The following is a 13,734-nucleotide window of genomic DNA, read 5'->3' as shown; positions in this document are numbered from 1 at the left end:
CTTGTTTTCTACTTAAGTTAAAACTGAGAATGTAGGGAATGGTATTAGCAACTCTTTGCCAGACTCTACCTGGGGTATCTGCCAAATATTAGATATTGGACCTATTGGTTTTATTATAGCGACTAGAGTTACTGACCACAGGCGTCAAACACAAACCTCATAGCATGGATAGCATTATACATCTAACGAAAGCCCCAGGCTATTATTAGTGAAGCTGCCCATGTACTACAGGGGTCAACCTTCGATCGCCAAGCCAGCTCCCACAAGGTGTCTATTATCAGTAGAGTTTAGCTTCAATTTGAGTGTCAGCACCTTAACGACATTAGAGCAAAGAAATTATCGCCATGAAGATCTGCCGAAGAGGCATGGAATAATTGATAGAAACAGCGCATTTGGTGATACGAGTATAACAAACCCCAGACCTTTTGATTTTCTTTAAACGCCTTCCGAAACTTGCCGTGAAAGCCCTAATCCGCAACCCAACACCGTTCCCAGATGCAATTCGACATTGTTCGTCGTCTTAACGTAAGAATATATATACATAGGTAGCCATATGGATGATACAAGAGAAATTGTTCAAGCTCAACCTCTGCCGGATGAACTAGAGCCGTTGGTGGTTACACCCTCCACGTTGGCCTGTAATTCTTGTTCGAGTACTTTCCCAACCCCAACTTGTTGTTTTTGTTCGCATAAGGATTATGATTTTCTTTCATAGCCTCTGTTAGGATAAATGGTTCGTTTATAGGCCTAAGTTGCGGATATGCTCTGTATGGTAACACGCTTTGCAACTCTTTCTTGCTCAACGGCCTTTCCTTCTTTGGCATCGCTGCTAACCTTTCTTTCTGTAGCGCATAGACGATGTCTCTAATTTCTTGTTCTTCACTGACAATTTGGGCCTTGAGGAAAGGAAGCGTCTCCTGAGCTGATTCCTGGATGCCCTGCATAACAGGTACGCGCGTAGTGTACTCAATGTGATCGAGCTTGGGGGCGTATCTAGCATCTGGGACGATGGCAGGATCTAGCCTGGCAGCCTCGCCCTTGTCCAAAAGGGTATTGATGTTGATGCTCTCTCCTGGAGATATAGGGGTTTGATGACTTGGAGTGATACATTCCATGTCTACTTCCTTGCGTAAAACGTGGTCGATATCAACGGCAGAAAAATAAGCGCAAGACTGGGGAAGATCGTTAATGCCAACCTGCTGAGAGAACATAGCCCTTGTCCAGACGTTGGCAACCTGAAGGGCAAGTGCTGTGCGGTACTTATCCGTATCCTTGACCAAGTATCGAATTTCGTCATGAACTGTGAGAGCTACTCGAGCATCAATGTTGAAGCGACGAATTAGGTAATCCATGGCGACAACAAGTAAATGAAGGTAGTCGACACCAGAAGATTGAATAGCCCAATTAATTCGCGATGTCAGATAACCACCCTTGCTGATATATCGTCCCATAAGAGCTTCAGTAATTCCGGCGCCCAATACCGGGGTTCTAGCCTTGTCTTGCTCAGCAAACTCCTCCAGCTTGTTAAAGACGAACGACTCGGTACCACCTCTCCAGAAGAGACGCTTGTAAAGTACCTTGCGATTGGTCTTTGTACCCTTGGTATTCGCGTAGAGTCTCGATGCCGTCTCCGTGGTCTCCTTTTCGGAGAGGTTTGGATTGAATTGCCGTAATAAGGTCGCTGCGAATTTGAGACCGGCACCATAGATTCGTCCGTAATTGAAGACTTTGGCATTATTCCTGGTAATGCCCAGGATGGAAGCCGTTCGCGAATGAAGATCCGTACCAGCAGATTTTGTGCCCTCCAATGTCATGAATCCAACAGCATTTCCACCATGAAGCTTAAACGTTGCGTCGCCAATAAGGCTGGCAATCCAAAGCTCCTCTGAGTCGACGTCTGCTCCTACAAAGCAATAGCCCTTGGGCGCCTTGACCATTGCTTTTAGTTCAGAGCCAACACGATTCTTCTTGGCATTGCTGGCCGTAAGCCAGGTGTTCTCGACCGCTCTGCGAGTTATGGTACCCATTGGGATGATCTGTGGCAAAATAAAACCAGGGTTGTTCAACTTTCGCCTGCCACGAGTACGATTCAATACGCGAAGGTCTTTGTCATAGACAACCATTTGAGACTTGATGCGATCTCTCGCACTTATCCAGTAAGAGCACGACGCATTCATCTCCAGCGCTTCCTTCGCATATGTATACTCGGAGGACAGCATACCACTCTCGAAATAGGACAAGTACCCCTTGGCCATTGGATTGGCACAACGCGCTGTTGGGCCATCTTTGTGAGGGAGCTTAAAGTAGGAATGGGCATAATCGTCACGTAACTTGGTTTCTGTCTCATCGAACTTGCACTCAACCGCTTGTTTGGCTTTGTACTTGGCAGCTTCCGCTCGAGGTACGCGAAAAGTCCAACCGTATTTATCAGACCAGAACAGCGGATACCCGTCCCAGGACATCTTTAACAGCAAAGGAGCAACCCGTGTTCGAACAGTGATATTGATGGGCGAATCATTCGATTGAAAGAGGTCCTTATACCACCTAGGCATGCCAGGCTTCTTCTGCCTGGCTGCAGGTCTTGGTGGTTCGTCCCCCTTGCCTTTGGCCATCTTGATTTCTTGCCCTGACCAGTCAAGTTGTTGCATCCAAGGGTCATTCTCGTACTCATCGGGGTTGTCCTTCATACTTAATGCGCTTTCAGTAAGGCCTATAAGGCGTTCCTGAACCGCATCGGAGAGTTTGTGGTAGGTAGCTTCGGCATTTTTGATGTACGCGTCCCACGAGTTATCGACCGGGAGGATGACAGAGGAGAGGTGTCGAAGAGCTGCAAAGCTGACAGGATGTGGGCAGGTCGACAGGAAGTTAGGGAAAACGATCTGGTAGACACGGTGGGTAATCGAAACATCAGCAGCACAATATGTCAGGAGCTCATCCAACTTTTCTACTACCCCTTCGCGATCCAGCTCACCAAAGTCGTTTCGAATCGACTTGTCGATAGAAACATTGAGGTGAAATTGAGCGACATCCCTCAGAGAGTTGACAGAGCTTCGTTCGACCCAAAGATCTGCTTCGTCATGCATTCCTTGTGTACTCAGCATTGTCGCCAGATCGTGGTCAGGGGTCTCGGTCGCTACTCGTTCCCGCATCTCCCGGTTCTTTTTATGCTTCATCCAGGTAGGTCGTTGTTGGGAGCACATTCCATTTACAGCCACATGTAGCGACATGGTGTCAAGGAAGGCATTCCGGGTTTGTTTCAAGCTGTACTCTTCCAAAACCCGCGCTCGATCGAAACCCACATTATGCCCGACGATAATTCGATCTTTGGTAGGATCACCAAAAGGAATCAACTGCCTATCGTTTTCGGTCTCTCCCAGTAGCCAAGGCGATAACCATGCATACCAAGCTGTTGGGCTCGATGCGCAGGCCATGACAGCAAAAGGGCTTATCTTCCACATGACCTCTGTGTCGAACGACAGCATCTCTTCTTCGGGTGCTTCAACTTTCTCGGTCGTCCCATCAGGGTAATATTTCGTCCAGCCACTTTGGTGTACCCATTGCCGGGGCTTCGGAGGTGGATTGGCGCGTGCGAACTGCTTCGCGTATGTGAGGAAGGGCTCAGCGGCATCTATACCGAGCTTGTGAAAGTGCTCGTCAAGCGTGCGTCCTTGCAGTGGGGGAATATCGAAAGCTATAGGTTCGGATTTGTCGGTGTTCTTCCCAAGCAGATCGTGACGACGCAAATGATCCTTGGATAGCTCAACGAGCTCTTGGGGCGGAGGTGTTACACCATCAGGAAATATTTGGTTGAATACGTGGGAGCTGACCTGCTGGACGCCTATCTCGTTATGTCGGGCTTCGGAGGGTACTGCAGCAGAATTAATAGCTGTCAACTTGAGCGAAGGAGTGTTGCAGTGTTACAAGCAAGAGTTTTTAGTTTCTTCGATTTGGCGCTACCAGCGACGGCAGCGAGCCATCGTACATGAGTGCGCAAAGCATGACGGCGAAAACCCTGGTGTTGAGAGATACGAGAGAAACTGGCTGTCGAAGCGCGAAACGGAGAAACAGCAACTGGGACAAACATTATTAAGTTCGTCACAGTAGCATCCCGGCTCCTGGTGTTTATTACCGCCGACGGCCTTGACGATGCGCCGGTCGAATATTATGTCTGTTGAAGTCTTGGATTGACGAGAGAGCACCTTGACAAATGCAAGGTTAGGATGATGAATTTGGCATTTGCATCCATCCATCTTCGACTAAATTAGCAAATCCCTGCTAATTTAAGTGGATGACGCCGTGCATTCTCAGCGGGTCCCTGTCGTTCTGCTCAAGAGTGGAGACAATTGAAGGGTCTAAAATGGAGGGGCAATTGAATGATGTAGGGCTTTAAAACCTCCATGAAACGAATTCAACTATGGACAGAGTGTGAATCTGGATGTGAAGTATAACGCATCGATACTTCAAGTCTATGAACATGCGAATACAAAGAACTTGAATTGGCTGTACTGTGTTAACCTAATATGTTAACGTGCTTTCTAAAATTGTGTCTCGTCTTTTCACTCGTCCACATCATGTTCCCTACAAGTCTAGTAGTGAGTTGTCGAGCATTGAGGTCGAGTTTGGTATACAGTCAGGATCCCCGATAGTAGATACGGAGACCCAGAGGTTTCTCAGTATACAAGTTCATTGAGTTATCAATAACTCTATCGCTTGTGTGTATATACCTGCATAGGGAGTTGTCAAGACTGTCTACGCTATCCCGACAACTCATGGGCAATCAGAAGTATTAATACAAAGACCAAGTTCTTGTAATGAATTGACAGCAGAACCAAGGCAGTAGGCCTCTAGTTCATCGTAACACTAGATTTGACAAAACAAATACAATGGTTGAACTTGATATCTTGAAGAATCGAGTCGAGGTAACGTGGGGAGAGTTTCAAGCGCCGTGTATGGATGCACAAGAAGTCAAGTCTAGGATCCCATAAGTCCTCGGGAGGAATCTGATTGGACTATTGCAATGGCGCAAAGAGGGCAAATGAAACGAGGAAGGGATGAGATGAAGGCTTGGAAAGTGTTGCTTTGCAGGTAAAGATGTTTCTTCCTTACAAGAAATGACTTTTTGTTGGCATGTACTGTCGCGGCATAGCGGAGATTCATCTCAACTTGCTTGTGGCCAGACAGTGTCAGTCAGTCAGTCATGACATGGATGACAATGTATGGCTGGTTGGTCATTCCCCCTCCCTCCCATCCAGACTGGGCTTTTTACTGAACCTAAAAGTTGTTGGCTTCCCTTCCCATGCTTCCTTTCTTGACCATTACAACACCAGGTAGCTATTTTCAGCTCAGTCCAGCCGCCGGGCAGGAGAATGCTTTTTCTACCAGTACCTTACAGAGAACTCACATCTCCCTTGTCAACAAACGCAAGCAAGTATTTTGGCCTTTGTGTCTCTTTGTCTTTGCTTTATCATCCGGCCCATTGATACCCACACCCTGGCCTCATCCGATCCGGCCCATTCCAGCACAGTTCAACAGCGGCCCGCCTACCTAGCAAGTCAAGTCCAAATCATTTGCATAGTAGGTAAGTTAGTAGTCAAAAAAAGAGTCAGTTAACTAATGGGTTCTAAGCGCTTAACTAGGCCGTAGTAAATGCTCCACGGCTTGCACCTTTCTTCTCCCCGTGACGCCCTTCAATTCGGCCCTACAATGGAGCAAGGATTCTTGTATATGGATTTAACCTTCTCTCATCTGTTGCAAGGTTAGAAATCATTTCTATTCCTTCTATCTTCCTTCCTTTTTGTCTGATCTGCTTACCTCACCCGCCTACTTGCTTCTTTTGGCCTCTCCTGCCCTTCGGTCGAATCTTAACTCCAATGTCCTTGCGCGTTTCTTTTTTTGTTGATAGCAGCTCCTGACGCTCATTTGTATACGATTGAAATAGACAACGACCCAGACCTGGACTTGTTTTGGAACCCAGCAGACGCATTTTACGCTCCTCCCATTGCAATCTCCATGTCCACCAGGATTATTTCATCTCCGGATCTAGCTGGAACTGAAGCCGGATCTTCACGTTCGCGTTCGCAAAGGCCAATCCACTTGGAGATTGATGGAGTTATCGACGAACAAGAGGGTGCCGGCAGAAGTGGTAGTGGCACCGGTGGCCAATACAACCAAATTCGCCCGACTACATCATCGTCCTCGCTTCCTTTGCCACCCTTGATCTCCAACACTCGTCGCGCTCGTAGGAGCTCAAGCCCGACTACAACAACACAACAGCCGAGGCCCTCTCATTCCCCTCCTCGTCTACCTCCCTTAGACATCCAAACGCCGCCTTGGAGAAGGGCAACCAACTTGCCATCAGCAAACGTTGAGCTGCCACCAGTTAATACTTGGGAGAACGAGCATTCGGGGCAATACAATCCAAACAGCGACCTGCATAATATATTGCGTACTGCCAATATCGGGTCTCCTGATCTCATCGATTTGATTGATGGTGACTTCTCTTCACCGTCGACTTACCCGTTATTCACGAATATAGATCCACAGCCGAGTCAAGCTCAAACTCCAGGTGTAAGCCAAACGGCAGCGCTTCAGGCTTCCATTTCCGCGCCGCATCGTGCAGTTACCAGTGCCACTACCGCCCCACGCGACCCCTCCGCCGCTCACCATTGTATCTCTAATTTCTTGGGTCCTGAGCGTAGCACGACTCAACTCTCTTCTTCCACTAACGCAGCCGGCGAATCCCAATCGACTCTGCCTATCTTTGACTCTTTCGACGAAAGCGACATTCTCTTCGACAGCCCCGCCAGCTCCTTCTCCGACGCCATGCCTCCTGCTCTTCGACGGAGCACCGCAGCTACTGTTAGCCGGACCGGTTCTACACACACGAGCAAACGACGACGGACATCCACTGCGGCCGCGAATGAGAACACGATACCTACGAGACCATCATCAAGACAGAAGAAGAGCTCGGCACCAAAAAAAGAAATGGATGTTGAAGAACTTTTCGGCTCGAGCCCTCCTCCACGCGCTTTTGTCGATCTTGAGGCCAATGAAGATTACGATACCGTCGATTTGACTGAAACGAACGAAGTCCCTGATGAAATCAAGAAGCCAGAGAAGGACAACAGCGTCAAACTGGCCGCCTTTCAATGTGTAATTTGCATGGATGACTGCATTAATTTGACAGTAACACATTGTGGTAAGTCATTTAGGGGTCGTTTTTATTTACCTCTTGCGCCCCACGGGAATTTTCTGACACGTTCACTTCTAGGCCATCTTTATTGCGCTTCATGTTTGCATCAGTCTCTTTGCGTTGATGCTACTAAAGGGAAGTGCCCCATGTGCCGGCAAAAGCTTGACATGAAGCCAAGGGAGAATTACAACAGCAAGACCAAAGGATATTGGCCTCTTGAACTGAAGCTCATGACTGCTACGCGCAAAGGAAAGCGCAAAGCCAACATTTTATCCTAACACGCCTGACAGCAGCATCGAATGACGTGGGAGATCTGGTTCCACTTTCACGGATTCCAATCATGGTTTTATGATTCACGGTTTAACAACCTACTCTGATTCATCTATCTGACCGCCTACACCAGGCTCAATATATTGGCACACGAAACTCACTATGAGTAACAGTGCTTTTCTCTTCTCTTTTTCATTAGCATAACCGGAGGCGGATCATTTCGGGGCGTCAGACGAGATACCCAGCATTTGCATGGATAAGGAGAACACCGGATACATTGGTTTAACATGCGAACGCGGCTTTGCGTCGTTCAGGAAATGGCGCTTTGGGAGTATACAGGGCAGGGGATACTTATCATGCCGCGACCGTGGAGAGCACATATGTATTGACAAAAGCATAAGTGTTACCAATTGTTACTCAGGCAGAAAGGCACAAGGCGTATAGACTTTAGATAAATTTATGATTCGCTTTCTTTTGGATTGAATGTCACAGACCACCGAGACTACCCCCACAACTGCAACACGAAGCAAAAGAACAAGAGCGAAGGACGAGCTGTATGCCGAGCAACGAGATTTTGTTGTCGAAACACTCAAGAAAACGACCTGGTTGTCTCCCTAGGTCATGTTATGTGTTGAGTCAATACTGTAGGTTATAGGAGATGATGAAGAGTATGTCGGTCTTTCAAAGCCTTTTGCCCTTCTATAAACAAGTTGATACGTGGGATAACGTTCTTTTTATCGTCTACCAAGGTGATTGATTATTTATTTCACTTGCACTAACTAAACCACATACTCAATATTATCCATTGCTTCCTGTCAACGCCGTGTAGCTCTGCAGCGTTATATCCCATCTCGATATACTACAAGTAAGTGCCCCCTCTTCTTGTTGTAATTGGCCTAGTGGAAAAGCCCGTGGCTCTGTTGCGTAGGCTCGGGGACGCCCTCGTTCTCAAACTGTGATTCGTCGTTAGTTAATTATGTTAGGGATGTGTAATGGGGGTTTGTTTACCTCGAGGAATCGTGTCGCTGCGATAATAACCATTAAACCTTCAGCCAACTCTTCTATCTTCTGGTCCAAGCCTTCATCCACGTTCCCACTTCCGATGCCAGCGCTGCGCTTGAGTGTATGTGTGACAAGCATGCGATGATCGGTGAGGAACCGGCGGCCTTGAACAACATTGTGGCTGCCACGGGAAACAAGTGCGGCGCCCACGATGCGCACAACTTGGGCAAGGAGATCATAATGTTGCTCGAGAGCGCGCGGGTTTGTGTTGTTAATTTGCAGCTCAGGGTCCGCTTCAAAGAGGCCAGAGATCTCAAGGGCACGGAAAAGATTGGAGTGTAGGATATACTTGGCCCCAGAACGAGTTTGGGCAAGTTCAAGGAGAAGAGCTAGACGTGCGTTCTGATAATTCTGCTGCTCAGAAGTACCTGAATTAGGGAGTTAGCCATGTCTTTGATGATAGCAGCCAATGTGACAAACCTGACGTGAAGACTTCCTGCCACTCTTGCATGATATTTCGCAGCGAATCGACCATGATTCCGATAAAGTTAAGTCGATTTAGAGTCTCAACAACATAATCTTCACTCTCTTGGTGACCCATGCTAATCAAGGCGTTAAGAAGGATGAGTGCTGATGTCTGACACTGCGCCTCGCCGCCGTACGCATCATCGCAGATAACATTGAGCAAACGCTCACCATATACTTGGATAGTCTTGATGGTCTTGGGTCGGTTGGACGTGAGTGGCCCTTGGTCAGCCATGCCAGTCAAGTAGCGGTAGCAGATGCTATAGTAGATGGATCTCAGCTCTGGCGTTCCAGCCCACTTGCCGATGGCTTGTAGGCAGATCTGGAAGAGCTGGAAGAGCTTGTCACTAATTAGATTGCCAATGGCTGAGCCTTGCTTGTCATCTGTAGACGTGGAAAGATCGAGCTTGAAGAGCAGAATCTTGGATAATTTTGCGAGCTCAAAAGCCTCATCCGGTCGCTCGGAAGCAAATGCTTCCAAACTAGGCAGAATCGATTGCAAAGCCTGCAGGAAGAAGGAGATCTGTGCCGAGCCCTTGAAGTCGTTTGACTCGACCATGACCAAAAGCAGCTTAGTCCATGTCTTTAGAACCTTGAGACTTTGTGTTGTCAGTTGCTTCTGTCGATTAGAGGAAATGAGGTACTCTATTATCATGCTCTCTTCCCGTTCGAAAGCAACAAGATCTTGGGCTGCAACCAGTACGCCCGCATCGTGGGCCTCGCCACGCTTGAGTAGAAGAACTTCCTTGACGCGTTCGAGGTTGTAAATTTGGTTACCGTCAGTATCATTCTCCAAACAAGATGTCAGGTCAAGATCTTTGTAGTATTGCAGGGGAGGTAATGGGATTTCCCAGACACCTTCCGGAAGCAAGAAGTCGTAAAGATCAAAGACTGTTGGAATTGGGATAGGAGTATTTCCTTCCCCAATAATCTGACCATTCAAAGCTTCAAATATGCGACGCTTGACACTCGGCATGCGATTTTGGGCTATGCTGCAAAGTTCCATCGCGACGTATTCCAGACTCATGCTTCGAAGCGACAAGAAGTCAATCAAAGCCACAGCTCCATCTGTGACAGGAAACTGGACCAGAGCAACGTTCTCGCCCTCCCAAGGCAAGTCAGGATTGATGACTGTCTCACGAAGCAAAAGGTGGAAGAGGATCTCATTTTCGCGAAGCTCCTCAACCACCACAGGGGCGGATAAAGGAGAGCTCCAAAGGATATGCAAGATGCGCATTACGCGTGACTTGATGGCGATCAGCCATTGTCGCATTCCCTGGGCATCACCAGAGGGGGCTTCAAGTAGCAATCTCAGTATTGTGTGGAAAAGAGAGGTCCTTGAAGCGAAAGCACCCTTGGCTTCGACAGAAAGAGAGTCAATGCCACACTTGAAACCAAGCAGCAGATGGGCAATCGTAGGCTTGCGGGGTGTTTCTTGCAGACATTGGTATAGGAAGTCGAGAATGTAGATTTTGGTCATGTAAGCTGGGGAGTCTGCCTCACGCCCAGTTTCCAGAGAGGTTATCAACTCCGAGACAAAGGACCGTGAGATTGTCTCGTGTTCACCATTCGCCTCTAGAGCAACAATAGCCTTGTTGCGGTGCATTTGCCGACTGGATCCTGACCAGACAGCGGTAATCTTCGAGGATGATGACATCTTTTCAAGCAGCTTTAGGCACGCAAGCGTCAACTCTGGGTGTCCGATACCACAGTAGTTACCCAAATCAACAACGAGGTTCAGTCGTGTAACCAAACCATCCTCAAATGAAGCAAATGCAGCATTTGCCACAGGTGGTCGGCGCTGATTTGACTGAACCTTGATGATAGGCCGAACAAGCTCAAGATATGTGGCTTGGAGATCAAGGACCTTGCTGATAGCCTCGACAGCGCGCAGGATGCCAAGAATTAGAGGAGAGTCTGGCGAAGCATTTCCCACATCTGCGGGCTCTTGATGAATAGTGTTGAAAAGAGCTGCCATAACTTTGTCGTTGAACATCCATTCCATCACTCTCGCAAAAGGATGCATTCGTACATAGGTCGCCAAGTCGGTAGTTGCGATGACGCTATCGACGTTGATATTTGTTTCATTCGCCATGATGATGAGATCTTCGTTAAAGGTGTTTAGGCAGACCAGAATAAACTCCAGGCAACTAAGACGCAAGACACGAGTTTGGTTGACATCCTGAAGGTCGTTGGCCTTTTGGGCGAATACCAAGCCCACTACAAAGTCGACGTAAATCTCAATACCGGGCATTCGAGAGGAAGAGCCAAGATTTTCTGGAAATGGCAGTCCGTCGTTAAGGGGACTACTGTCCACGGCTGGGGATATAAGAGAAAGCAGGAGCTGGATAAAAGATTCGGGGTCTTCAAATCCATTGCTAATCTCGTCGAAGATACGCTCCATGAAGACACTAGGTGATTGTTGCGATTGGCGATGAGAAGTAACTGGGTGGAGGAAATACTCTCCAGTGACCCATTGATCGAGGCAATTCCACATAAGAGCACCCTCCTGCAGTGATTTGCGTGCCATCAGAGCTCGAAGAGCCATAAAAGTACAACCGCGTAACCGGGGTGGAATGTTGCTGCTAGCAAGCTCAAACAATGTTTCGACGAGGCTATAGTTAGGGTTTTGAAGAAGAAACTGGCGTGTCGTCTCACTTTCACTAGCCAGCTTTGACATCAGACGAAGGTAACATTCAAGCATCATGGCCGACTCCGGTTCGGTCTCTGCTTGATCACTGCTCATTTTCTCGTTACGATAACGTATAGCCTGAGGTGGCGCCGGTTTTTGCCTGATTTTGGCGGAAAAAAAGTCCAACTCCTTGAAAATTTGAGCCCATGTTAATGACTGTGATTTTCTCATCTTTCCAGATGAATGGTGGCCCTCGTCGATTAGGAACTCATGTGCAGCAGAAGCGCACTCTTCATTCTCCGAGATAGCCTGGAGCATCTCGCAGAATGCTGTCACCAGAGGCGTCGACGCCCTGCGAGAGGCCCAATGCATAAACCCAGCCAGGTTACTGTCGGGGTCAGACCAGAAATTCATGGCAGCATCGGGTCGACCTTCGTAAGCATATGCAATTATCAACAAGAACCTTTCGAGGTCTAGATCCTGCTCATGTGTCTGACTAGACTGGCGTTGTTCGTCCTCCTCCACGCGAAGTTTGCGCAACACATCGGGAAGGTTGGAGATGAAGCCGTCAACAAACACTTCAAGCTGTAGCATAAGACTCATCTGGAAGAAGTCGGCGAAAGGAATTGCATCAGGTGCGAGTGCAGGCGACTTTCGCTGCAGCCACTTGCGCATACCGGCTCTTACAGGGTCGTGCCAATCCGGAGACTTAACATCAGCCGCAATTGAGAGCAGGAAGTCGAAAGATCCGTCCTTCAGAGACTCCAGGAATGCTTTTGATCGTTGTCGGTCCTCCTCATCCAGGTCGGTATTGGGGGGAATCGCTGCCTCAGGGGGGTCATCGACGTAGAAGCCACTGTACTCTGCAAGCCACCAAGCTCTGAAAGCAGCCTGCAACTGTGACAAAGGCCATGGAGAGCTGTCCGTAGGGAAGAGCTTGCCGTGCAGCTCGCGGGCCTTGATGAGATCGTATCCACCTTCAGCAGACCCGAAAACTGAAATGTATGCTCCGATAGATGGAACAAGGTGAACCAGCAAGGCATCATACCTGTCTACCTTTTGGAGAAGAGATACAAAGTCGAGAAAGTCTTGTGTCGATCCTTGTCTCATTTCAATACTCCGGCAAAGTATAACACCCAGCAATTCGTGCTGTTGCATCAAACTGACCCTGGAGAACTCAATGGTCTCCATCTGCTCGGAGACGCCGTTAGTTGTAGTCTGACCTAGGGTCTGGGCCGCAGCGATCTTGTCCCCTATCTTCTGAAGCCACGCTTTGATCTCCCTCATAGAAGTCATACACCTGGGCACGATTCTTTTTGTAGTGTCGGCGCCCATACTGGGCTGGAGCAAGCGTTCAGCAACATATAGTTTAACGCTTTCAAGAGCTTCCGCATCGGCAATATCGTCGTCGAGACCTTCTATTTCGAGGAGAAGTCGCACAATGTCGAGAACGTACTTTCGCTGCTGGTGAAATCGGATGATGGCGCACTCGAGGAGCGATCGGCCCAGCGTATTAGGGTCTTCTTGCGATTCTAGTAAACATCGTGTAGATTCAAGCTCGTCAAGCTCTACTTCGTCGGAAAAGGTAAGGACGTCTTGTTGGAAGTTATCGTTTATCGAATACTCGTCACCGTCAATGACAACTTTGCCTAGGCTTGGTGTTAGATGGAATGGAGGATGGTTGTTGCGCCAGTAGATCCCTTACCAGATTTGACAGCGTTTCTATTGTCGCTCTTCCTCGCCGGCTTATCCCAGAACTTCCCCAACTCAGTCTCGAAAACTTGGACTAAGAACTCATTTCCTAGCGTCTCTGCGCCCTCGACGCGACCTTCGCGTAATGATAGTAGCCCTTGGTGGAAAGCTTGTAGGGCATCTAAAGCGGTGATCTCGGCCATTTTTGCGGTTCAAGACTGTCGCATGTTGATCCTAGACGCAATAGCTATCAGGTGATGCAAGCTGAGAAGATTGCACCGTGGTGCGTGACGAATCGTAAATACTGAATCTTTTTGTCGACTGTTGTTAGCGGTCGTGGTTTTGAGATTCTTCACTCCAGCCTTGTTGACTTCCCCAGTTAGAGAGCTCACCAAGCTATTTGATTGGTTTGCTGCATGCT

At 48.2% G+C, this 13,734-nt stretch overlaps 3 protein-coding genes across 3 annotated transcripts; 1 reads left to right on the top strand and 2 right to left on the bottom strand.

Moving 5' to 3' along the window:
• Nucleotides 1-232: 232 nt before the first annotated feature.
• EDB82DRAFT_451625 (DNA polymerase family A-domain-containing protein) lies at nt 233-4,220 on the bottom strand. The gene is made up of 2 exons (XM_025737481.2): nt 3,922-4,220; nt 233-3,868 (listed from the first exon to the last, which is right to left on the bottom strand). The coding sequence occupies exons 1-2, from the start codon at nt 4,082-4,084 to the stop codon at nt 618-620; spliced, it is 3,414 nt and encodes a 1,137-aa protein (XP_025592338.1). The 5' UTR covers nt 4,085-4,220; the 3' UTR covers nt 233-617.
• A 1,716-nt stretch (nt 4,221-5,936) lies between these two features.
• On the top strand, nt 5,937-7,944 carry EDB82DRAFT_512703 (uncharacterized protein). Its single transcript, XM_025737480.2, has 2 exons — nt 5,937-7,198; nt 7,271-7,944. Exons 1-2 carry the CDS (start codon nt 6,010-6,012, stop codon nt 7,468-7,470), a joined length of 1,389 nt encoding a protein of 462 aa, XP_025592337.2. The 5' UTR covers nt 5,937-6,009; the 3' UTR covers nt 7,471-7,944.
• A 234-nt stretch (nt 7,945-8,178) lies between these two features.
• Nucleotides 8,179-13,645, bottom strand: EDB82DRAFT_512701 (nucleoporin Nup186/Nup192/Nup205). Its single transcript, XM_025737479.2, has 4 exons — nt 13,327-13,645; nt 8,945-13,270; nt 8,471-8,892; nt 8,179-8,415 (listed from the first exon to the last, which is right to left on the bottom strand). Exons 1-4 carry the CDS (start codon nt 13,514-13,516, stop codon nt 8,359-8,361), a joined length of 4,995 nt encoding a protein of 1,664 aa, XP_025592336.2. The 5' UTR covers nt 13,517-13,645; the 3' UTR covers nt 8,179-8,358.
• Nucleotides 13,646-13,734: the final 89 nt, after the last annotated feature.

The sequence above is a fragment of the Fusarium venenatum genome (genome assembly GCF_020744135.1).
Source record: "Fusarium venenatum strain MPI-CAGE-CH-0201 chromosome Unknown EDB82scaffold_4, whole genome shotgun sequence".
Classification (NCBI taxonomy): domain Eukaryota; kingdom Fungi; phylum Ascomycota; class Sordariomycetes; order Hypocreales; family Nectriaceae; genus Fusarium; species Fusarium venenatum.
This window is presented reverse-complemented; position numbering and strand designations above follow the sequence as displayed.

What these genes read in the sequence shown, in the direction of transcription:
- EDB82DRAFT_512703 (XM_025737480.2), top strand. Translation starts at nt 6,010, where the DNA reads ATGTCCACCAGGATTATTTCATCTCCGGATCTAGCTGGAACTGAAGCC. An exon ending in TTTGACAGTAACACATTGTG is followed by an intron (nt 7,199 to 7,270) that starts GTAAGTCATTTA and finishes GTTCACTTCTAG; the next exon opens with GCCATCTTTATTGCGCTTCA.
- EDB82DRAFT_451625 (XM_025737481.2), bottom strand. Translation starts at nt 4,084, where the DNA reads ATGTTTGTCCCAGTTGCTGTTTCTCCGTTTCGCGCTTCGACAGCCAGT. An exon ending in GAAACTAAAAACTCTTGCTT is followed by an intron (nt 3,869 to 3,921) that starts GTAACACTGCAA and finishes ATTCTGCTGCAG; the next exon opens with TACCCTCCGAAGCCCGACAT.
- EDB82DRAFT_512701 (XM_025737479.2), bottom strand. Translation starts at nt 13,516, where the DNA reads ATGGCCGAGATCACCGCTTTAGATGCCCTACAAGCTTTCCACCAAGGG. An exon ending in GCAGGAAGTCTTCACGTCAG is followed by an intron (nt 8,893 to 8,944) that starts GTTTGTCACATT and finishes TCCCTAATTCAG; the next exon opens with GTACTTCTGAGCAGCAGAAT. An exon ending in CAGCGACACGATTCCTCGAG is followed by an intron (nt 8,416 to 8,470) that starts GTAAACAAACCC and finishes GACGAATCACAG; the next exon opens with TTTGAGAACGAGGGCGTCCC.